Source organism: Rhinopithecus roxellana, chromosome 10, assembly GCF_007565055.1.
Source record: "Rhinopithecus roxellana isolate Shanxi Qingling chromosome 10, ASM756505v1, whole genome shotgun sequence".
Taxonomy (NCBI): Eukaryota; Metazoa; Chordata; class Mammalia; order Primates; family Cercopithecidae; genus Rhinopithecus; species Rhinopithecus roxellana.
Genome location: NC_044558.1, coordinates 23,265,756 through 23,291,522, shown reverse-complemented (window position 1 = coordinate 23,291,522; position 25,767 = coordinate 23,265,756). Strand labels below are relative to the sequence as shown.

At 39.7% G+C, this 25,767-nt stretch overlaps 1 protein-coding gene across 3 annotated transcripts in view; it reads right to left on the bottom strand.

The window, feature by feature from the left end:
• Nucleotides 1–25,767, bottom strand: part of ANO4 (anoctamin 4) — a 325,664-nt gene that overhangs the window by 85,386 nt on the left and 214,511 nt on the right. For all 3 annotated transcript variants that reach the window (XM_030939837.1, XM_030939838.1, XM_010357207.2), the window contains 2 exons: nucleotides 18,278–18,384; nucleotides 1,943–1,998 (listed from right to left, as the gene is read on the bottom strand). In XM_030939837.1, coding sequence (XP_030795697.1) covers nucleotides 1,943–1,998; nucleotides 18,278–18,384 — 163 coding nt within the window. The remainder of the gene's footprint in view (nucleotides 1–1,942; nucleotides 1,999–18,277; nucleotides 18,385–25,767) is intronic.

Sequence of the window (25,767 nt, the reverse complement as noted above, 5' to 3'; positions counted from 1 at the left end):
AATGAGGAGACAAAGGGCCAGAGAGGTGCATGTTTTTCTGAGGTTAGTTTGTGGCAATGATAGTTTCACAAAGAGAAAAGGTACTTTCTGGAGGCAAACTAATTATTCACCTTAAGTGGATAAGCCCTTATTTATTTATTTATTTATTTATGGTAGAGACAATGTCTCACTGTATTGCCCAGGCTGGTCTTGAACTCCTGGACTCAAGCAATACTTTCACCTCGACCTCCCAAAATGCTGGGGTTACAGGCCTCAGCCACCACGCCTGATAAGAAGTCCTTTCTTAATGGAAAGAACATAGGGCTGGGAGTAAAGAAACTCAGGTGAGTCTCAGATCAACCACCAACTCATTGTGTGACTTAACGAGGTTTCACCCTTCTCTAAACCTCTATCTAAATCTTTAATGTGAAACAAGGGCAGCAATATCTGACCTTCCTGCCTTTTTGCCTCTGAGGTTAAATAATATAATCAAGTTAAACTGAGAGTAAAAAGTCAGAAAAGCAATGATGCAGTGATTGCTGCTGCTATTACTGATTTGGAACTTCTCTTCTCATAGAATACAGGACTTCACGGAGATAGGAAAGTCACTGTGAAAGGCATGAGTCACTCTGTGGGGCTTTGTAGCTGCATCTCCTTAGACACCCCCAAGGCCACCCACCCACTCCGTGCACAGACGCTTCTGCCACTTACCATCTCTCAGACACTGCCCGTACCATGAGCTGGGGCTGGGAGCAGGGAGGATGCAGTTCTCACAAAACCCTTTTCTGGGCAATGCCAACTAATAATCACATGATGAAGCCACATGATGTTTGGGGGAACAGTATGTCTTTAGAGTTCAGAAACACCTGCATATGGCTCTAGCAAACCTTTGTGTCAAAATGTTTGCTTCTGTCATAGTAAATGGAGCATTTCAAATATGTTTCCTGGCAGTCTGTAAATAGGGTCTCAGATGGCAGCTTCTGGTTTTCTTAATAAATAAGATTCTGAAAATTCTACCTCACCTTTTGTACCCTCTTGGTGTTTAAAATTAAGAGAAGAACCACTGTAAGCCAAAAAAAAAAAAAAGAAAAAAAGTATATTTTGGAAAGACTTGCCATTTACGGAGAGTTGGAACTGTCTTCCAAAGTCTGTTGACAAATTATTACCACTGTTTCCAACAGAAGGCTGTACTGAAGATCAACTAACCGTTGCTGCACATTGGCTACTTTGTGAGGTCCCAGAGGACACAGGCTATGACATTTGTCTTTGTATTCTCTGTGTCATACAGTGACCACAGTAGGGGTGTAACACCATGAAAATGACAATAATCTCTCAACAGTCATGAGGGATTATGTTCCTAAAAACCCAGGTGTAGGGGAATTCTGGGTTAAATAATTCAAGATCTATTGTGGAAAGCAGAGTTGGGGTAATCAGTTACATCTGCAAAAGTAATTTATATGATGGAGACTGTAGGAAATAGAGTCACAGCATTTATACATCTTAGGTGAGCAATGATGAGTACAACATTATTAATTTTTATTTGTCACCCTTTGGTTACCAGAGACTTTTCAAGATGGCTTCCTCCCACTCTTTTAAGGAATAGCTATACATTTATTTGTTGCAAAGACTATATATTTCAAGAACATTCTCCTTGTGGATTTGGTGCCTCATGCAAATTTTCAATGCCTTTTGAATTTTATGACTTAAGGTTTCTAAGCCATTCCTATGAATTCATGCTGAGTGACTCTTAAGTATGCTCACAATTACATAAAAAGATATATAGAAATAAATCTATGCTGAGGAAGAGACGTAACAATTGAAGTAGACCCTCACTAATTACCCATTGAACAAATTAAATTCATTCTGAACAAATGTCGACACATTCAATTATCGACTATCCCTAGAAGCTGATTTTAGTAACAAACAATTGAAAGAAAGATAAGGATTAAAGACAGCACAATACCTCATGCAGGGGAAATGCAGCTTCATAGGAGCCATTGGTAAGCAAGCGATTCAGACCTAAAACAGCAAATGAGTCCATTTGAATTAATACAGAGTTTGAATACTCACAATGTTCAAAACAAATGTAAGCGTGGTGCTTTTTGGAGAAAACAATCTAGGCTATCAACCCTCTTAGGGGCACCAAGAGTTAGAAGAAAAGTTTTGCTGCTACGAAATTTGGATCGAGGGTTGGGAAATTCATTTAAAAAATTAAAATATTTAACTGTCAAATAAAGATTGAATATATTCAAAGTGTATAATGTAATGACTTGATATGCATACACATTATGTAATGATTACCACAATCACATTAATTAACACATCTATTTCCACCAATGCTGAACATTAGATCCCCAGAATTCATTCATTTTATAAATGAAACTTTGTACCCTTTGATCAACACCTCCCAATGTTCCCCATCCCCAGGGCCTGGCAACCACTATTCTACTCTGCTTCTAAGAGTTTGGCTTTTTAAAGATTCTACATATAAGTGAGATCATGCAGTATTTGTCTTTCTGTGTCTGGTTTATTTCACCTAGCATGATACCTTCCAAGTTCATCCATGTTGCAAATGGCAGGATTTTCTTCTTTTTTATGGTTGAACAATATTCCACTGTATATACGTACCACAATTTCTTTATCCATTCTTCCGTCAGGGGACACTTGAGTTGTTTTCATATCTTGGCTATTGTAAATAATGCTGCAATGAACATGGATGTACAGATATCTCTTCAAGATACTGATTTCAATTGCTTGGGATATGTACCCAGAAGTAGCGTTGCTGTATCACATGGTAGCTCATTTTTAATTTAAGAACCTCCATATTGTTTTCCATAACAGCTGAAGCAATGTACACTCCTACTAACAGCGCACAACTGTTCCCTTTTCTCCATACACTTGCCAATACTTACCACTTTTTGATAAGAGCCATTCTAATGGGTGTGAGATGGTACCTCACTGTGGTTTTGATTTGCATATCTCTGATGATTAGTGATATTGAGCACCTTTTCATATACCTGTTGGCCATTTGTGTGTTTTATATGGAAAAATGTCTATTCAGGTTCTCTGCCCATTTTAATTAAATTTTTTTTCTTTCCAACTTTTATTTTAGGTTCAGGGAGTACAAGTGCAGGTTTGTTACACAGGTAAATTGTGTGTTGCAGGGGTTTGGTGTAATTATTATGTCACCCAGGTAATGAGCATAGTACTGACAGGTAGTTTACTAATCCTCATCCTCCTCTCACCCTCCACCCTCAAGTAGGTCCCAGTGTCTACTGTTCCCTTCTTTGTCCATGTGTACTCAATGTTTAGCTCCCAGTCATAAGTGAGAACATGCGGTGTTTGGTTTTTCTATTCCTGCATTAATTCACTTAGGATAATGGCCTTCAGCTCCCTGGAATTACACCAGGAGCTCTTCTACTTTCATCCAGAAGCTTCATTATGGACAAACCTAATGCCTCCGATTTTAGTAACAAACTAAAATCTAGTGGTATGACTTTGGTATGGACTAGTGATATGACTTTGGAAAAGTTCTCTTGTCCTCAGGACTCAATTGCCTCATCCATAAAATGGGAAGGGAGAGGTAATGGATATGCAGATCTTTTTAAAAACAGCTTTATGGAGGTATAACAATCATACAACAGACAGCGTAAGTTGTTTAATTAGATGTTTTGACATAAGTGTACACTTATGAGACCATCAGTACAACCAAGATACCAAATATATCCACTGCCTCTGAAGTTTTATCATGCCACGTTCTAATCAGCCACCTTCCCCGTGCTATCTCCAGGGCAAACACTGATCTGCTTTCTGTCACTATCAATTAGTCTGAAATTTCCAGAGTTTTATATAAATGGAATCATATAACATTTATTCTTTTTCATCAGTCAACATAATTTGAGATTCATTCATGTTGTTGCAAATATCAGTAGCGCATTTCTTTTTATTGCTGAGTAGTATTCCATCACATGGAATAATTTATCTATTCTCCTGATGATAGACATTTGGGTCCTTTATAGTTTGGGGGTTATTACAAATTAAGCTGTTATAAACATCCATATACAAAACTTTGCATGAATATATGCTTTAACTTTCTTAGTAAATACCCAGAAGTGATTCCACTAGATCATATAGTAGATGAACATTTAACTTTCTGAAAAACTGCCACACTGTTTTCTTAAGTGGTTGTACAATTTTACATTTCCATCAGCAGCATATGAGGGTTCAAGGTCCTCCACATGGTATGGTCAGTCTTTTTAATTTTAGCCACTCTCATGGGTATGTCGTGATAGCTCAGTGTTTAATTTTCATTTTTAAATGAATATTTAAAATAATCTTGTGTGCTATTTGCCATCTGCATATCTTCTCTTGTGAAATGTCTGCTCAAATCTTATGCTCAATAAGATTTTTGAATTCACTGAGTTTTGAGTGTTCTTTATGTATTCTAGAGGCAAGATGTGGATGTCCTTTACCAGCCATATTTTTTGAAAACTTTTTTCTCCTAATGTGTGGCTTCTCTTTTCATTCTCTTTTATTTTATTTTATTTATTTATGTATTTAAGTTTTGGGATACATGTGCAGAATGTGCAGGTTTGTTACATAGGTATACGTGTGCCATGGTGGTTTGCTGATCCTATTGACCTGTCCTCTAACTTCCATCCCCTCACCGCCCCTACTCCCCAATAGGCCCTATTGTGTGTTGTTCCCATTCCTGTGTCCGTAGGTTCTCATTGTTCAATTCCTGCTTATGAGTGAGGGCATGCAGTGTTTGGTTTTCTGTTCCTGTCTTGGTTTGCTGAGGATGATGGCTTCTAGCTTCATACATGTCCCTGCATAGGACATAATCTCATTCCTTTTTATGGGTGCATAATATTCCACAGCATATACGTACCCCATTTTCTTTACCCAGTCTATCATTGATGGGCATTTGAGTTGGTTCCATGACTTTGCTATTGTGAATAGTGCTGCAATAAACATAGTGTATATGTACCACATTTTCTTTATCCTGTCTATCATTGATGGGCATTTGAGTAGGTTCCATGGCTTTGCTATCATGAATAGTGCTGCAGTAAACATATGTGTGCATGTGTCTTTATAGTAGAATGATTTATATTCCTTTAGGTATATACCTAGTAATGGGATTGCTGGGTCAAATGGTATTTCTGGTTGTGGATACTTGAGGAATCCCCACACTGTCTTCCATAATGGTTGAAGTAATTTACACTCCCAACAACAGTGTAAAAGTGTTCCTATTTCTCCACAGCCTCACCAGCATCTATTGTTTCTTGACTTTCTCAGCATTCTGACTGGCATTAGATGGTATCTCATTATGGTTTTGATTTGCATTTCTCTAATAATCAGTGATGTTGAGCTCTTTTCCTATGTTTGTTGGCCGCATGTATGTCTTCTTTTGAGAAGTCTCTGTTTATATCCTTTGCCCACTTTTTCATGGGGCTGTTTTTTCTTGTAAATTTGTTTAAGTTGCTTGTAAATTCTGGATATTCGATTTTTGCCAGATAGGCAGATTGCAAAAACTTTCTCCCACTCTGTAACTTGCCTGTTCACTCTGATGATAGTTTCTTTGCTGTGCAGAAGCTCTTAATTAGATCGCATTTGTCAATTTTGGCTTTTTTTGCAATTGCTTTTGGCATTTTTGTTATGAAGACTTTGCCTATGTCCTGAATGGTATTGCCTAGGTTTTCTTCTAGGGTTTTTACGGTTTGGGGTTTTACATTTAAGTCTGTAATCCATCTTGAGTTAATTTTTGTATAAGACATAAGTGGTCCAGTTTCAGTTTTCTACATATGGCTAGCCCGTTTTCCCAACACCATTCATTGAATAGGAGATCCTTTCCCCATTGCTTGTTTTTATTACTTTTGTTGAAGATCAGATGGTTGTAGATATGCGGTGTTATTTCTGAGGTCTCTGTTCTGTTCCATTGGTCTATGTGCCTGTTTTGGTACCATTATCATGCTCTTTTGGTTACTGTAGCCTTGTAGTATAGTTTGAAGTCAGGTAGCGTGATGCCACCAGCTTTGTTCTTTTTGGTTACGATTGTCTTGGCTGTATGGGGTCTTCTTTTATTCCATATGAAATTTAAAGTAGCTTTTTCTAATTATGTGAAGGATGTCAATGGTAGTTTGCTGGGAATAGCGCTGAATCTATAAATTACTTTGGGCAGTATGAACATTTTTACAATATTGATTTTTCCTGTCCATGAAGATGGAATGTTTTTCCATTTGTTTGTGTCCTCTCTGATTTCCCTGAGCAGTGGTTTGTAGTTCTCCTTCAAGAGGCCTTTCACATCCCTTATTAGCTGTATTCCTAGGTATTTTATTCTCTTTGCAGTGATTGTGAATGGGAATTCATTCATGATTTGGGTCTCTGCTTGTCTACTGTTGATGTAAAGGAATGCCTGTGATTTTTTTCACATTGATTTTGTATCCTGAGACTTTGCTGAAGTTGCTTGTCAGCTTAAGGACATTTTTGGATGAAATCATGGGGTTTTCTGTATATACAATCATGTCATCTGCAAACAGATACAGTTTGATTTCCTGTCTTCCTATTTGAATACCTTTTATTTCTTTCTCTTGCCTGATTGTCCTGGCCAGAACGTCCAATACTATGATGAGTAAGAGTGGTGAGAGAGGGTATCCTTGTCTTGTACTGGTTTTCAAAGGGAATGCTTCCAGCTTTTGCCTGTTCAATATACTATTGGCTGTGGGTTTGTCATAAATAGTTTTTATTATTTTGAGATATGTTCAATCAACACCTAGTTTATTGGGAGTTTTTAACATGAAGGGATGTTGAATTTTTATTGAAGGCCTTTTCTGCATCTATTGAGATAATCATGTGGTTTTTGTGTTTGGTTCTCTTTATGTGAGGGATTACATTTATTGATTTATGTATGTTGAACCAGCCTTGCATCCCAGGTATGAAGCTGACTTGATCGTGGTGGATAAGCTTTTTGATGTGCTGCTGGATTCAGTTTGCCAGTATTTTACTGAGGATTTTCGCATTGATATTCATCAGGGATTTTGGCCTGAAATTTTGTATTTTTTGTTGTGTCTCTGCCAGGTTTTGGTATCAGGATGATCTGCCCTCATAAAATGAGTTAGGGAGAAGTCCCTCTTTTTCTATTATTTGGGATAGTTTCAGAAGGAATGGTACCAGCTTCTTTTTGTACCTCTGATAGAATTCCACTGTGAATCCATCTGGTCCTGGGCTATTTTTGGTCGGTAGGCTATTAATTACTGCCTCAATTTCAGAACTTATTTTTGGTCTATTCAGGGATTCAACTTCTTCCTGGTTGAGTCTTGGGGGGGTGTATGTGTCCAGGAATTTATCCATTTCTTCTGGATTTTCTAGTTTATTTGCATAGAGGTGTTGGTAGTTTGTATTTCTGTGAAGTCAGTTTTGATCTCCCCTTTATCATTTTTTATGGGATTCTTCTCTCTTTTCTTCCTTATTAGTCTAGCCAGCAGTATTTGTTATTTTTTTCAAAAAAACCAGTTCCTGGTTTTGGAGGGTTTTTGTGTCTCTATCTCCTTCAATTCTGTTCTGATCTTAGTTGTTTCTTGTCTTCTGCTAGCTTTTGGAGTAGTTTGCTCTTGCCTCTTCAGCCCTTTTAACTGTGATGTTAGTGTATCAGTTTGAGATCTTTCTAGCTTTCTGATGTGGGCAATTTACTGCTATAAATTTCCCTCTTAATACTGCTTTAGTTGTGTCCCAGAGATTCCAGTATGTTGTCTCTTTGTTCTCATTGGTTTCAAAGAACTTCTTTATTTCTGCCTTAATTTCATTATTTACCCAGGAGTCATTTAGGAGCGAACTATTCAATTTCCATGTAATTGTGTGGTTTTAAATGAGTTTCTTAATCCTGAGTTCTAATTTGATTGCACTGTAGTCTGAGAGACTGTTTGTTATGATTTCAGTTTTTTTGCATTTGCTGAGGAGTGTTTTACTTCCAATTATGTGGTCAATTTTAGAATAAGTGCCATGTAGCACTGAGAATGTATATTCTGTTGATTTAGGGTGGAGAGTTCTGTAGATGTCTATTAGGTCCACTTGATCCAGAGCTGAGTTCAAGTCCTGAATATCCTTGTTAATTTTCTGCCTTGTTGATCTGTCTAATGTTGACAGTGGAGTGTTAAAGTCTCTCACTATTATTGCATGGGAGTCTAAGTCTCTTTGTAGGTCTCTTAAGAACTTGTTTTATGAATCTGGGTGCTCCTGTATTGGGTGCATATAAGTTTAGAATAGTTAACTCATTTTTGTTTTGTTTTGTTTTGTTTTGTTTTGAGATGCAGACTTGCTCTTTCGCCAGGCTGGAGTTCGGTGGCATGATCTAGGCTCACTGCAATCTCCGTCTCCCGGGTTCAAGCAATTCTCCTGCCTCAGTCTCCTGAGTAGCTGGGATTACAGGCACATGCCACCATGCCCAGCTAATTTTTGTATTTTTAGTAGAGATGGGGTTTCACCATGTTGGCCAGGATGGTCTTGATTTCCTGACCTCATGATTCACCTGCCTCGTCCTCCCAAAGTGCTGGGATTATAGGTGTGAGCCACTGTGCGCAGCCAATAGTTAGTTCTTCTTGTTGAATTGTTCTGTTTACCATTATTTAATGATCTTCTTTGTCTTTTTTGAACTTCATTGGTTTAAAGTCTGTTTTGTCAGAGATGAGGTTTGCAACCCCTGCTTTTTTTTTTTTTTTTTTGCTTTCCATTTGCTTGGTAAAATTTCCTCCATCCTTTATTTTGAGCCTATGTGGGTCTTTGCACTTGAGATGGTGCTCCTGAATACAGCACACCAAAGGGTCTTGACTCTATCCAATTTTCCAGTTTGCGTCTTTTAATTGGGGCATTTTGCTCATTTACATTTAAGCTTAGTATTGTTATGTGTGAACTCGATCCTGTCATCATGACGCCATCTGGTTATTTTGCACACTAGTCGATGCAGTTTCTTCATAGTGTCATTGGTCTCTACATTTTGGTGTATTTTTGCAGTGGCTAGTACCAGTTTTTCCTTTGCATATTTAGTGCTTCTTTCAGGAGTTCTTGCAAGGCCAGCGTGGGGGTAACAAATCCCTCAGCATTGGCTTTTCTGGAAAGGATTTTATTTCTCCTTCACTTATGACACTTAGTTTGGCTGGATATAAAATTCTGGGTTGAAAATTATTTTCTTTAAGAATGTTGAATACTGGCCCCCCAATCTCTTCTGGCCTGTAGAGTTTCTGCTGAGAGGTCCATTGTTAGTCTGATGGGCTTTTCTTTGTAGGTGACCTGACCTTTCTCTCTGGCTGCCCTTAACATGTTTTACTTAATTTTGACCTTGGAAAATCTGATGATTATGTTTCTTGGGGTTGATCTTGTGGAGTACCTTAGTGGTGTTCTCTGTATTTCCTGGATTTGCATGTTGGCCTGTTAGGTTAGGGAAGTTCTCCTGGATAATATCCTGAAGTTTGTTTTCCAGTTTGTTTCCATTCTTCACGTCTGCTTCAGGTGGTACTCCAGTTAATTGCAGGTTCGGTCTTTTTATGAAGTCCCATATTTCTTGGAGGTTTTGTTTGTTCCTTTTTATTCTTTTTTCTCTAATCTTGTCTGCATGCTTTATTTCAGTGAGGTGGTCTTCAAACTCTGATATCCTTTCTTCCTCTTGGTCAGTTCAGCCATTGATACTTGCGTATGCTTCACAAAGTTCTTGTACTGTGTTTTTCAGCTCCATCAGTTCATTTATGTTCCTCTCTAAACTCTCTCTAGTTAGCAGTTCCTGTAACCTTTTTTCAAGGTTCTTAGCTTCTTTGCATTGGGTTAGAACATGCTCCTTTAGCTCAGTGGAGTTTTTTATTACCCATGTTCTGAAGCCTACTTCTGTCAGTTTGTCCATCTCATCTTCCATCCAGTTCTGTGCCCTTGCCAGAGAGTCGTTCCAATCACTTGGAGGGGAAGAGGAACTCTGTCCTTTTGGGTTTTCAGCATATTTTCATTGATTCTTTCTCATGTTTGTAAGTTTGTTTAGTTTTGATCTTGGAGGCTGCTGACTATTGAATGGAGTTTTTGTGAGGACTTCTTTTGTTATTGGTGCTGTTGCTGTTGCTTTCTGTTTGTTTTTCTTTCACTGGTCAGGTCCCTCTTCTGTAGGGCTGCTGTGGTTTGCCAGGGGTTCACTTTGGGCCCTATTTATCTGGTTCACTCCTGCACCTGGAGATGTCACTCAAGGAGGCTGGAGAACAGCAAAGATGGGTGCCTGCTCCTTCTTCGGGGATCTCTGACCTGGACGGGCTCCAACCTGATGCCAGTAGGATCACTCCTGTACAGGGTGTCTGACAACTCTGTTGGAAGGTCTCACCCATTTTGGTGGCAAGGGAAATGGGACCCATTTAACGAAGCATTTTGACTGTCCCTTGGTGGAGGCAGTGTGCCTTGCTGGGGGGCAATCTGGGCTAAGTCTGCTGGTCTGCAGAGACTGTGGCCATTCCTCTTGCTAGGGGCTCAGGCCCAGGGAGATCCAGGTTCTGTCCCTGAGCCTCTGGCTGGAATTGTTGGAGTTCCTGTAGGGAAGCCCCACCATACATGAAGTGAGGAAGGATATGTCAGGGTCAGGCCTGAAGAGGCACTCTGGTTGCAGTCTGCCACACCCAGTGTGTTGGGCTGTGGCGGACCACTCTTGGGGACCAAGCCATCCAGCCTACCTGGCTCTAGCAGGGGAAAAGCATGGTCTGGAGCTATAGAGATGGATGCCACCCTTTCCCCACACAGACAGCTTAGCTTATTAGGTAGTTATGAGTCCCAGTGCTGGCTGCTCCCCCTCCCCCAAGGAGCTCAAATGGCTTAGGCAGCAGGCAGCAGCAGCTGTGGTGCTGGTCACCCCTCCTTCCAGGAGCTCCCCAGGGTTAGGCAGATTCCAGCTGAGAGGTTGTTGAGAATCTCTGTGCGGCTCCAGGGTTGGCATTCTAGGTCCCAGTGGCATGGGTTCCTGAGTGGTATCTTCCAATTCATGGGTTGCACAGTTCCATGGAATAAAGCACGGTTTCCCCCGCTGAGTAGCACACTCACTCACTGCCTCCCTTGGCTGGGGGATGGGGGCTCCCCTGGCCCGTGTGGCTCTCAGGTGGGCCGCTGCACCTTCCTTCCCCTCTGTGGATCAAGTTCAGCCACCTAGTCAGCTCTGATGAGAGAACCTGGATACCTTGGTTGCCAATGAAGGATTCACACACTAATGATGGTTCTTTTTGATAGAAACCTCTGATCAGTTCTGTTTCTAGTCAGCCATCTTGGCCCCACCCTTCTTTTCATTCTCTTGAAAACATCATTTGAAAAGGGAAGTTTTAATTTTGAAGTCGAGGTTATCCATTTTCTTCTTCTTTTATGAATTGTGCTTTTACTATCTTTAAGAAATCCTTGACTAACCCAAGATAACAAAGATTTTCTATTTACTCCTGGAATTTTTATGGTTTTAAATTTTACACTTTGAACTATAATCCATTTGAGTTAACTTTTCTATATGAGTTTTCCCAAATTCATTTTTTGCACATGGGTTTGAATTGTTTCCGTATCACATGTTGAAAAGTCAATTCTTTACCCACTGAATTGACTTTGACCCTTCGTCTCAAGTCAAAGACTTGACTTTTTGTTCTTTTTCAGAGTTGTTTTGGCTATTCTAGGTCCTTTTACGTTCCTATAAATTTTTTAATTCATTTGTCAATTTTCACATATGCACACATAAAACACCCTCTGGGAGTTTGACTGGATTGCACTGAATCTATAGATCAATTTGTTAAGACTGACGTCTTAACAATATTGAGTCTTCTGACTAATAAACATGGTATATCTTTCCATTTATTAGGTCTTCTTAAATTTATCTCAGCAATGTTTTGTAGTTTTCAGTGTATAATTCTTAAGTATCTTTTGTTTGATTTATCCTCAAGTATTTAGTATTTCATATTTGGGGGCTAATTATAAGTGATTTGGTTTTTAAAATCTCAGTTTCTCACTGTTTGTTGCAGATTGACAGATATACAATTGAGTTTTTATATCAATCTCATTTTTTGCAACCTAGCTACATTCACTTATTAGTTCCTTTTTATGGATTCCATTGTGAGTTTCTTTATAGACGATCATGTCATCTGATTATAAGGACTTTTTTTTTTTTTTTGAGACGGAGTCTCGCTCTGTCGCCCAGGTTGGAGTGCAGTGACCGGATCTCAGCTCACTGCAAGCTCCGCCTCCCGGGTTTACGCCATGCTCCTGCCTCAGCCTCCCGAGTAGCTGGGATTACAGGCGCCCGCCACCTCGCCCAGCTAGTTTTTTGTATTTTTTAGTAGAGATGGGGTTTCACCGTGTAGGTCAGGATGGTCTCGATCTCCTGACCTTGTGATCTGCCCATCTCGGCCTCCCAAAGTGATAAGGACAGTTTTAACTCTTTTTATATTATTTCACCAGATAGTAAAATGAATACAAGTGGTAAGTGCAGACACACTTGTGCCATTCATTATCTTAGGAGGAAAACATTCAGTCTTTTATCATTAAGTATAATTTTAACTATAAGTATTTCATAGATGTATTTTATGAGGTTGAGGAAGATAATTTCTATTAGTAGTTTGCTGAGTTTTTATCTGTAATGGATGTTGAACTTTGTGAAATGCTTTTCCCATGTTCGTAAACATGATCATATGGTTTTTATTTTTTAGTTTGCTACTATGGTGAATTATATTGATTGATTTTCATATACTAAGCCAACCTTGTAGTCCAGGATAAATCCTACTTGGTCATGATGTATTATCCTTGTTAAACATTATTAAACTTTATTTGCTAAATTTTCTTTATGTTTCCAGGAGGAAAGACTTTTCTGAGTATTCTCCTCATTGCTCTGTGAATTATGAGGTGTTCCAGTCTTACCAGAAATTCATTTGGATGATTCTTTCTCTGGCCTTGTGTATTCTCCTGACATGTATGCATTGATCAGCACTTGCTGAATACTTGAGGGAGACCTCTGCAGATCTTCGAGGTTCAAGCTCTGTGCAGTTCTTTGCTTTCTGATACTTCTTTCTGTGAACTCCAGCTGCCTTTGTTTCCCAACTTCTAGCAACAACTTCTCAACTTAAGAGTCTTTCAGGTCCTGCCTACATTCTTGCTTTTCATGGTGCTGTCTAGAAACTATGTCAAGGTGGTAAGATGGGGTCCAGCAGGGCTCATTTCATTTGTTTTCTGTCTCTCAGAGATCCTTGTTTTGGGTCGCCCAAATATTCGGTATCTTGAAAATAGTTGTTTCATACATTTTGTCTGTTTTTTCTTTTGTGATTGTTTCCCATGGGAGAGTCAATCTTGTGCCTGTCGCTCCATCTTGGCCAGAAGTGGAAGTTTAACGTGTTGATCTTTAAAGCTCCTTTCAGATCAAGAATTATGCTACTTCCTAAAATACACCTCAAAGAAGATGATCATAATGATGTTTCTCAAGTGGCTTGAGAGGAATGCTACCCATGCTTTAGATCCTTACCAGAATCTAGAGGTTTAGCCTAACTGGAAAATGGCACATGCACTGATTCACTTTTCATTGATGGAGGATCAATCAATATGTGGATGATTTTAATTATAGTAACACATTAATATGTTTTAAGATGCTTGACATTAATACTAAATATCCAAGAAAAGCATTTGAAATACAAATATCACAAGGCCTTATAGTTTGTCTAACGCATCAGAGGCCCCAATAAATACCTTTGTAATGAATGATTACATAGAAAGCTTTGATTCTCTGGAGTCTCTATTGAGAATTCCACATATCTCATTAATAACTTTCAAACATCCCAGATATTAGAAAAAATAGGATTCACAGGGACCTAATAAGAGACTCGCATGATAACTTTTTTTTTTTTTTTTTTTTGAGATAGAGTCTCACTCTTGCCCAGGCTGGGGTGCAGCGGTACGATCTTGGCTCACTGCAACCTCTGCCTCCAGGGTTCAAGCAATTCTCATGCCTCAGCTTCCCAAGTAGCTGGGATTACAGGTGCATGCCACCATGCTCAGCTAGTTTTTGTATTTTTAGTAGAGATGGAGTTTTACCACGTTGGTCAGGCTGATCTCGAACTCCTGACCTCAAGTGATCCACCTGCCTTGGCCTCCCAAAGTGCTGGGATTACAGGCATAAGCCAACATGCCTGGCCTCGGATGATAACTTTTATAAGTTTATCATAATTTATCAAAGTCCTGCAAAGTGAGAAAGTAGCAATATTTGAAGTATTTTTCACTTTACTAATTTCTCCTCTAAGCACCAAATTCAAAAATATGAATCAATTTCAAGATTTATTGTAGGCACCCATATTGTTAAATAAATCTTTGTTGAGCTATCATATTGCTCTATTTTGAAAGTGGGTTTTACCAGGTTTGATTTTTACAGTTGTAATAAATTCAGAGTGAAGCTGAAAAACTTATATAGTGGCAGTTTATATTCCACTAAAATATCCTTATGAATCATGTTTACAAATCAGTATTTTCACGTTATTTCAAATCGATGTTGGCTCGTGCAAGATGCCACTTTCAGAAAGAGTTTCAGGCAAAAAATAATACTGGATAAACATTAGTTCCATCAAGAAATTAAAATTTCTTGTAACATGTTTCTTTTATTTACAAAACCAAATATGACAATGAAATATTGAATCAACAGACCATTTGTAGCTTTACTCCATGTTTTTCAGCATAATGCTTGGTTGTGGGTTAATAACTTACTTTCTGATTGGTTATTTCTAATTAGATATGATTCCAGTTCATCATTACCAATTTTCTTTTATTCTTTCTTTTCTTTTTCTTTGTTGTGGCAGACTCCCACTCTGTTGCCCAGGCTGGAGTGCAGTGGCACAGTCTCAGCTTACTGCAGCCTTGACCTCCCAGGCTCAAGTTATCCCCCATCTCAGTCTCCTGATAGCTGGGACTACAGGTACTCACCACCACACCTGGGTAATTTTTTGTATTTTTTTGTAGACAGGATTATGCTCAGGCTGGCTTCAGACTCTTGGCTCAAGAAATCCTCCTGCCTCAGCCTCCCAAATTTCTGGGATTCCAGGTGTGAGCCAGTGGGCCTGGCCTATTACCAATTTTCAAAACACGGAGGTCTTTGAATAGAAAACGCCTTATTTCATCAAATGAAAGAAACTTTTATAAAGACCTTTTCTGACTAGCAAAATACTACACTTCCTGTGCTTCTTCAGAAAATTTAAAAATCACTGTCTCTGTCCTTCTTTTGCTTATAAAAGCAGCACACATTTTGATATGCAAAATTAGGCACAATTTCCATTCAGCATGACTTTATTGAACTCCCACTATATGCCAGGCACTGTGCCAGGCAGTGATGATATAAAGATAAATAAGGTAGCTTATTTACAGTTAAGGATCTTGTTATCTAGATGAGCAGCATTCAGCTGCAGATTCTCAATACACTAGTGTCTTATAAAGAGTCATTTTGGGAGGCCAAGGCAGGCGGATCACGAGATCAGGAGTTCGAGATCAGTCTGGCCAACATAATGAAATCCGATCTCAACTAAAAATAACAAAAATCAGCCGGGTGTGGTGGCAGGCACCTGTAATCCCAGCTACTCGGGAGGCTAAGGCAGGAGAATCACTTGCACCTGGGAGGCAGAGGTTGCAGTGAGCCGAGATCCCACCACTGCGCTCCAGCCTGGGTGACAGTGCGAGACTCCATCTCAAAAAAAAAAAAAAAAAAAAAAAAAAAAAAAAAAGTCATGAGGTGTATTGCAAATAATACCATTATTAGTGAAGATGCCATTTGGAGTTATTTGCATTTTATGAAATGATTCAGAACAGCTACTGCAATAATAACTTCACTTTCACTCACTTACTTTCTAGTATGCTTATGGCACGATGTTAAAAAAGTACGATAAAAAGGATGCATAGCACATCCTAAGTTTGTTTCTAAAAACTGTATGAATGAATAAGAAATTAAGATAAAAAAGTAACCAAGGTAACATTTAAATTATTCAGTATGCAAATGTTATGAGTGGTTCTCTTTATGTGGTAGATTTTCATGTCATTGAATGTAATTCAAGACAACAAAAGAAGAGTTGTATATGACTAACTATCAAATAGACTCCAAAAATAGTTGCCACAGGAATTCAGAAGAGGGAAGAATTCATTCAAGTTGGAATGGTCACGGAAGACTTTACTGAAAGTTTAACTACAATCCATCAAAGTGAAGAAAGACCTAAATCAGGTTTGATTTCACCATACCCCCAAACATTGACTCTCACAAAACATAATATTCCATTTGTAATCAGATCTGGACTAGGAAGCTATCTATTTCTCCATGTTATATTTTAACGTATGCAGCTTGCGATCAAAGTAGGCGGGTTTTTTTTTGTTTGTTTTTTTTTTTTGTTTTTGGCAGTTTCATTATGCTGGTGACTCACACCAAGCTTGCATTCAGCTCAACTCCCAAATCTGTTCCTCTTATGATGTTGAGCAACATTTCTCCCACAGTGTACCAAGGTAGTTGTTTTGCTAAATTTGACTGTAAGACTTTACATTAAAAATTATTTTTAAAATTTTTTAGTTATATTAATGTAATATTCTATGTACTTCCTTTTCTATTCAAACAAATGTAAATGAATAAAATAAAAATTTGACAAAATCTCAAATCTCATTAATTACCAAATGCATGTTTAAATAACATTTTCATTGAATTAGTAAATATTTTTTAAAAGATTGAAAGAAAAAGAAAATACACATTAGAAATGGTCAATGCAAAATTATTAAATGTCACCTTGCTGGATTTGGCTGAGTGCCAGCTACTGAGTCTTGTCATTTAATGCAATCTTCTAGTTTCACCCTACCTGAAAGCTTGATGAACAGGTCATCTGGGCTATGCACCAGGTATTAACTTATTTCCCTTCAGCTCCAAATGCAACTTCATTGCCTGCTTTGCAATAATGGAGCTGGACCTTGTAACTATTTCTCCTTTAACAGCTGATTCAACGTTAAGCTTTGCCAGCAGAAGGCACTGGGAGGGACACTGGAGGAGGAAGGGGTTTCTCTTCCTGATACCAGTATGATACCTCAGCAGGGTTCTGCGGCACATACTTCTATAGTACCCAGCTCCTGCAGTGTGTGGTGGCTGGAAACACACGGTACTCCCCAAAGGCAGATTTCCAGTATTCTCTCGGGGGGCTTCACAGAGTAGTGCTGCTGATGTAGCAACTCCCAAAGAATGACTTCCCTGGAGCCACTCCAGGCAGCTTCCCCCAGTACTCCAGAGGGCAGATTTCTAGAGCCCCCAGCAAACTGCACTGCCATGGCTGTACCTCTTCCAGCAGGATCTGCAGCTTAGCACTGTAGGAAGGAGTCTTCTCAGGGGTGGTAGCTGCTCCTAATATCTGCTACTTCTCTATTCTTTAGAGTTATTCTTACCCTTGACTAGCCAACCCTCCATTATTCAAATCCCCTGTCATAGTTAATTACTTATATAAAACTTCCTCTGTTCAATTTACTTGTGCTTTTGTCTCCTGATTAGACCCTGACTGATATAGGTCATTATTAAAACTATTGATAAAAAAACTTGCTAGAAAAAGAGATAAAAACAAAGCCACCCAACCCTTCCTGATATATAATAATCTGTTTAACAAGGCAGGAAATGTATAATATAATATGGACACATTCTCATAAAAATGCCTAAAATATATATGGTGGAGGCTATTTAACGGAGGAGATGACTGAAGAAGTTGCTTATGTGGGACAGCTCATCTCCATGCTTACAGCTCCCTCTGCATGGAACACCCTACCCCTCCATCTTCCCACACTGGTTCCCCAGCGTTCAGGTCTCAGTTCAAATTTCAGCTTCTCAGTGATGCTTGCCCTCATCATCAAATCTCAGCTTGAACTAACTCCTACCTTTTGCCAGCCTATTTCTGTATCATCATCCAGTTTAATTTCTTTATGTTAGTTATTGTATTTACTTATTTGTTTATTGTCTGCTTTTAATTTCTTGAACACAAGCTCCAGAACAGAACTACGCTTATCTCCCCAACATCTAGTTCAGTGCCTGGCACACAACATTTTCTAAAATGAGAGAATTTCTCCATGATCTTAGACAAATGAGACGACATGCTATTTAAAGAAGGTATTTAAGGATGCGATGAAGATTTTACACTGTGAATTATTCATCAAAGGATTAGTTAGGGGTTTTATAAGTGACAAGCATTGCTAGAATTGATACAAGCTTAATAAAACCAAGGGAAAAAGTCTGTAATTCCCAAATGCCAAATGTAGTTTGTTATACTAATATACTACTTACCAATCTTATTTTTTCCTTCTTCATATTTTATTCTTTGTAAAATGTGATGCACGATTCTACTTCTTGTGGCATTGTTGAAGAACGTTTCCTTGTTGTGTATGATGAAGCTGCACACATATATTAAAAACACAAGTTGAGAATTAACTGGAGATGATGGATCTAATTTTTGTTATAATTTGGTGTTGCTCAGATGCAGATGTTTTCAATCAGTCATAGACAGGGTGTGTCTGGAACAGCCTGAGGGAGCCACAGATCACACCAGGAGAGTAGGCTCACAGGTATGAGTAGTTTTGGTTTTCAGCATGAACATCATTCATGTCAGGAAGGAGCTGGAGCTAAACAAAATTAAGAAACCTAAAAATAAACTAATAGCACGTTTAGGTCTTGTATCTTGTTTTTTTCTCAGTAAGGTCATTATATAAATTCAACTAAAAATTCATTTTGTTTTTCTCTCCTCTTCTCTTCTACCTTAGCCTCTCCCATGGCATAATCAATGAATTTTCAGAAATTTTAAGATATAAAACTGGCTTGGGTGGTGGATATAGGAGTTAGGTAATGAGCTGTGGTCTGGCTCACAGGTGAGGTGAGAGGCCAGCCTCTGGAAATCACCTCTATCCTTACCTTTTCCATGTTCTTTCGTGAATGGGATCTTTCCTCTAAAGCACACACTTAAGATTGATTTGTCTCCCAGCAACTGCCCCAGCCAGTCTACTTTGTCAAGGGTGCATGTGCAGGTATGTGTGTGATGTGTGTGTGTGCATGTGTGTGTGTGCACACACACACATACATACATAGCTTTCCAGTAGGTGCTTGTACCTTACTAAGAGGTTTTCTAGGTAGCAGAGCTTCCAGAGCTACATAATCCAGCATGAAATTGCCATGTCTCCCCTTGTTAGGATTGCAAAAAATGGTAGAGTATTAGAGATACTGTATCTATGACTCCTTCATAAATTACAAAGTTTATCAACTCAGCAAACTCCTTGGGCACTTCCTATAAGCTGGACATCATGCAAAGGCATATAAATGTAGGCATTATCCCCAACATTCAGCTCAGAAGTCACCTCCTCCAAAAAGTCTCCCCACCCCTCCAACTGCACTTCTGTCCCCCAAAGCATTCAGTTACTCCTTCCTTTGTGCTATTCTTTATTTTGCAAGCACATCAATTTACTGATCATTCTATATTGTATTTTATTTGTTTTCATTTGTTCATCAAATGTTTACTGAGGACACTCCCTTAAGGTACTAATTATACAATGGTCAACAAAACAAATAAAATCCTTGTCCTTGAGAAGGTTGGTCAATTGGGGAAGTGAGAGCATCAAGGAAATGAACATGAGTGTATGGCAGAGAAAGGCAAGGTCAACCTCCTTCTGCATGCCTTTCCTACCATGTAAGACCATGAGCTCACTCAGGACAAAAGCCTGAATCATAACTTCTGTAGCCCAGGGATCCAGTGAGTGGCTGATACACAGGTATGTGAGGGTCATGGTAATTTATGATGGGGAATTTGCTATTAAATGTTTTTCTTCAAGGAGATGAATTCTCAGGAGTTGTTCAAATAATAAGAGGAAGAGAAAAAATTGGGCTCGAGAAAGACTGGTCCAAGCATGGGGTTTCGTTTGGAAACAGGGCTGGAAATGTGACTCTGGGATAACAGATAAAGGAGAGAAAGGCCAGGGAATATAGAGACAAAAAGTAAATCACGAGAACTGATTTATTGAAGTATTTTTCTTTCACTTTTACTTCTCTTGGATTCTCTTACCGAATACTGCTCTTGGAGAAAGGTAATTTGACTTGGTGGATGAGTGATAAACGCTGTGTGGGTAAATGAGGATGCTGCAGCATTTATCTGATATTTATCTCTCAGGTTTTCTGAAAACATTTCATAGCATCAAAGAGGAAGAGAAGAAAAGCAAGAGTCTCATTGAATGTGTTTCTTTGTATTTTATCCTCCTCTGCTTTTTCACCTGATTTGAGACAGGCCATTACATTTTAATACCAAGTAAAGATGTCATAAAGAAATAGACAACAAATAAAAAAGCCCATTTTGACTCACAATTCTAGATGACAACTGAAAGCTGATAAGCACAACTATGCTTGACAAGAAAATTCAAGGCCAAAAGCGCATGTCCCTCCTCCATTAAATGGTTTTCTGCTTCCTTCTCTTTTTATAGCATCGCATTACATTTTCTGAGCACATGTAACTGTTCTCTATAATAAGTACCACAGACAAGCTTCACATTTTTGTTTTTCTTTTCCTTACATCTAAGCTGTACCTGGAACCTGGAGGTTTTGTAGAGGAATAAACACACAGGGCACGTGCCAGACACTATTCTAAACAGTCTCAATACAGGAACTCATTCAATCCCTATTTCAACCCATAAGGGAAGTACTTATTAGCCACATTTCACAGGTGAGGAATCAGAGAGGTTAAGTGATGCACCCAACGTCACCGAGCTAAAAAGGGGCCAAGCCAGCATTTGAACTCAGGCAGTATGGCTCCAAAGGCTGACCCTGTGGCCACTCTGCTTGCTTGCCTGCCTCTGTTTGCCAGCTACTTCCTGAGGCCTGGAAGCTGGGTTTCCTGGAGGTCAGCTGAGAGTTTCTCTGCCCAGATTGCTCGTTTCCACGTTTTTATTCATTTGTTTCTAAACCTCAGCTCAGACCATATCTTCCCCAGAGGCTCTGGCTTGACTTCCATGCCCTCGCTCTGAAATGCAGTGTGGTGCTTGACATGGTTTGGCTGTGTCCCCACACCCATCTTGAATCGTAGTTCCCATAATCCCCATGTGTCATGGGAGGGATCTGGTGGGAGGTAATTGAATCATGGGGGCAGGTTTTTCCAGTGCTGCTCTCATGATAGTAAGTCTCATGAGATCTGATGGTGTTATAAAGGCAGTTCCCCTGTACATGATCTCTCTTGCCTGCCACCATGGAAGATGTGCCTTTGCTCCTCCTTCATCTTCTACCATGATTGTGAGGCCTCTGCAGCCATGTGGAACTGTGAGTCCATTAACCTTCCTTTTCTTTATAAATTACCCAGTCTTGAGTGTGTCTTTATTAGCAGCATGAGAACAATTAATGTGATGCAATAAAAAGAGAAGGAAGCAAAGAACCACTGGTGGAAGAGGAGGAGGGACTTTTAGCTTTGGGTATGCTCAACATCATCTCTGATTCATCTCAATGCTCTGAAGTCAGACAGACCTCAGCATATACTCCAGTAGTGCCACCTATGATGTGGTTTCAGGGCTACCCCTCAACTTTTCTGAGTCTTGGTTTCCTCTTCTGTGAAATAGGGATAACACTGTAATCACCTTCACAGGGCTACTGTTGTAGTGAGATGACAAGTAGTGCCGAGCCCACTGACTGGCATTGAAGATGTTCTCAGAGTTAGCTGTCATAATTGCTGTAGTTTCTATCACATTCTATGAAAGCCGTCTGCCCACATGGCCCACTTCCTTGAACGAGTTTCTTGAGGGCAGAAACTGGCCATGCTCATCTCTGCATTTTCAGCACAGGTAAAGGGCTTAGCACATGAGAAACACTTAAAGTTGGATCAGATGAGTTGACCATCTGAAGAACACTAGCTAATGCTGGCGACTGATATAGTTTGGATGTTTGCTCCCTCCAAAACTAATTTTGAAATGGAATCCCCAGTGTTAGAGGTGGGGTCTGGTGGGAGGTGTTTGATTCATGGGGGTGGATCTCTCACGAATGTCTTGGTGCCACCCCCATGGCAATGAGTGAGTTCTCACTCTGGTAGTTATGTAAGAGCTGGTTGTTTACAAGAGTATGGCTCCCCACTTCCCCTCTGCCCCACCTTGCCCTTGCTGCCACTCTTGCCATCTGACATGCTTGCTCCCTCTACACCTTCCAACACGATTGGAAGCTTCCTAAGTCCTCACCAAGAGCAGATTCTGGTGCTATGCTTCCTGTACAGGCTTACATAACTGTGGCCAAAATAGACCTCCCTTCTTTATAAACTACCCAGTCTCAGGTATTCCTTTATAGCAATGCAAATGGCCTAACACAGGAGCTATAAGACTAAATCTCATCTTCTTATAATCCTGGTCTCTGCTCTTGCTCTTGCCATCTCTTCTAGCTATCAGCTGAACTACTGCCTTCACACTGCATGTCTAAGGATCTTCCTGCGGAGTGTAGAGCACTTTCATTTTGTGGGTCACTCTTTCAAACTGGAGGATTATGAGAAGGAACAGTGACGATTTCCCATATCATGGTTCTCACACTTAGCCACAGCTTTCTCCAAATGAAGTCTCTCTCTCATACACACACATATCCCCCACCCCCTCATGTACACAATGTAAGCTAAGCAACTCTGGCAAACATGAGACTTGGTTCTCAGTCTCTGAGCAGGACTTCACATTAGCTTGGAAACTCATATCCACTCCCATGCATTGCTGGGGGGATAGCAAACATACAAATCTTTAGGGCCATTTGGTCAGGTCTGTCAAAACTACATATATATCTTCACTACATACCATCTAATCTAGGGATTCCTTTTATTTTAGAAATGTGTTCTACAAATATACTTACCCATGTACAAAGTGACAGATGTACAACAATGTTCATTATGGCATGGGTTATAATAGCAAAAGCCTGGAAATAACCTAAATAATTAATCAGTGGGGGATAGGATAAGAAAATTATGGTACAACTCTACAGTGGAATATTCTGCACCTGTAAATAGATTAAGGGCCCTTGGTATAGATCTAAAAAAAATCTCTAAGACAGGACAGGGAGAAAAGGTTCAAAACAGTCACAGAGTTATTTGTGTCAGAGGAAAATGTGCACATGTTAGGAAGTACATGCAAATGAATATGCTGATAGACATATTTGCTTGTGCATGCACAGATTGACCATGGGAGGACACATACACCTCAGGAAACATTGGTTGCCTCTGGGGAAAACTGGGTGGCTGGATAGGCAGGAGGGAAACTTCATTGTACATACTTAGGAAATTTTTCCCATGTGTAAGTACTATTAGACATTAAAAAAACTACAATTTTTGGCTGGGTGCAGTAGCTCATGCCTGCAATCCCAGCACTTTGGGAGGCAAATGCAAGAGGACCGCTTGAAGCCAAAAGTTCAAGACCAGGGCAACATAGTAAGACTTCATCTCTACAAAAAATTTAAAAAAAAAATTAGCTGGGTGTGGTGGTGTGAACCTGTAGTCCCAGCTCCTCAGGAGGCTGACGCAGGGCAATCCCTTAGGCCCAGGAGTTAGAGAGTGTAGTGAGCTATGAACACAACACTCCAGCCTGGGTGACAGAGTGAGATTCTGCCTCTTAAAAAACATTTGAAATATTTTTAAAAAGAAAAATTAAAAGGAAAGCACACTTCTGTTCTAGGTTTGCTCTCACGTTCCCCCTGAAATTCAGTGAGGAGGGGAATAAACTGCTGAAAGGGTGTAGCATTAACTCTGTGATCAAGGCCTATATCCACACATCTCCTTATCCTGCTACTTTGAAGGGCTAATATAATTTGCCCAAAGACACACAACCAGCAAGTGTCAAGGAGGAATTCAGAAACCATCTGTTTTGCTCCAAATCTTCTCCTGTGTTTGTGAAGGGAACTTCAAGGGGCCCAGGTCTGCCTGCATGCATGTGTGTGTGAAGGGCTTTCTGCATGCCTCCATCGCACCCTGTGAGGAAGACCTTGCTGGCCTGCTCACGAAGTAATGGGCAGACCAGGGCCTGAACCTCCCACTGACTCCCCTCTAAGCTCGACCTTTCTGCTTTCTGGGGTAGTGAGCAACCTCGTTTTCACCCAGGGTGGTGGAAGATAGAGGTCCCAATATCCCTTTTGCTAGGAAGGGAGAAATGAGAAACAAATATGCCATGCAATTGGGTTTTAGCTACAGACCTCCTGGAGTTTTTTTGCTCTCTGATTGATAGGTTCTTCCTGTGGCAAACTGTCCACAGTAACGTTGTAAAATGCTGTGATATGCTGGATCATTTAGCAAGTAAATATTATGTTTGTTCTGTGCAAAGCAGTATGTATTGAGGATGTGTATAATATGGACATGGGTGTTACAGATTTACAGAGAGGGGAATGCAAGGTGAAAAAAACCTAGTTTCCCTCCTCAGAGGAACCTATACTCTTAATAGATAACATGAGAAACACACAAATATTCAAGGGTGTGAGCTGGGGAAAGGTGCTCATTAATGCTGGATCTAAAATCAGCTTATTATAAAATATGCTAATTTTAAAGTAGGTAACTTTCTTTTTTTCCTAAACTTTCCCCTTAGATCACAGCTTTGAGGATAAGACTACACTTTCTTCACAAATTAATATAACTGAAGGGAACTTTAGATTAATCTAGACTCCAGCACTGTTTAATAGAAATTTCTGAGATCATGAAAATTTTCTTTATCTGTGCTATCCAATATGACACTCATGTAGCTATTGAGCACTTGAACTGTGACTAGTAAAAGTAACAAAGTGAATTTTAACTTAGTTTAATTTTAATTGATTAAAATTTAAATTTAAGTAGCTACTTGTAGCTGGTGGACACTATATGAACAGCACAGATAAACAATTGCCTAAGTCAGGGGTGACACTTTGAGGATGTGGCACACCCACTGACTCCAGAATGGTATCTTTACCCTGCCTCTCCCCTTGATTACAACAAGCAGGAGAGTAGAGGAGGGTGAGCAGTGCCCTACAAGACTATGTGTAGGTTGCCAGAAGACCTGGTTCAAGTCCTGCTCTTCCACTTTAGCTGTGTGCCCTTGGGGAATTCATTGAATGTCTACTTGTCAGGAAATGAGGGTCACCATGTCTTAGTTACCCAAGGACAGGGCTAGACAGTCACAAAGTGAGACTATAAAGTATTGAGGTGGGTCATAAAGCCTTGCTGGTAAATAACTGAACTCCCACATTCAACTGCCTGTTTGACATCTTGCTTTGATGTCTAAGAAAAATCTCAAACCAAATATTTCTAAAACAGCACTTTTGACCTGGACTCTTATAAAGGAAAAACCTGTTCTTCCCCTAGGCTTTTCCATATTAAAAAAAGGCACTGCTGGGTCAAATGGTAGTTATGTTTTAAATGCTTGGAGAAATCGCCAAACTGTTTTACACAATGGCTGAACTACTTTACATTCCCACTAGCAGGGTATGAGAGTTCCCTTTTCTCCAGAGGTACCCTTGAACCTAAAATACAAGTGAAAACACAGAACTGAAGTGCACCCAATTTCACAAGTCACAAACTTGAGATGCATCGTTGACCCTCTCTCTCAAGGCCAAAATCCAATCCATCAAGGTCTCTGGGCTCCTCTTCCCAAATATTATCCTGAATCTGACCCTTTCTCACCCTCCTACTTCAAAGTTGTTTCTAGGACTACTACAATAGCCTCCTAACTGTACCATCTAATTTCACTCTTTCTTTTGTCCATCCTCTACACAGCAACCACAATGATTTTTTTAAAAAATGAATAAAATCTTATCCTTTTCCACTTAAAACTCTG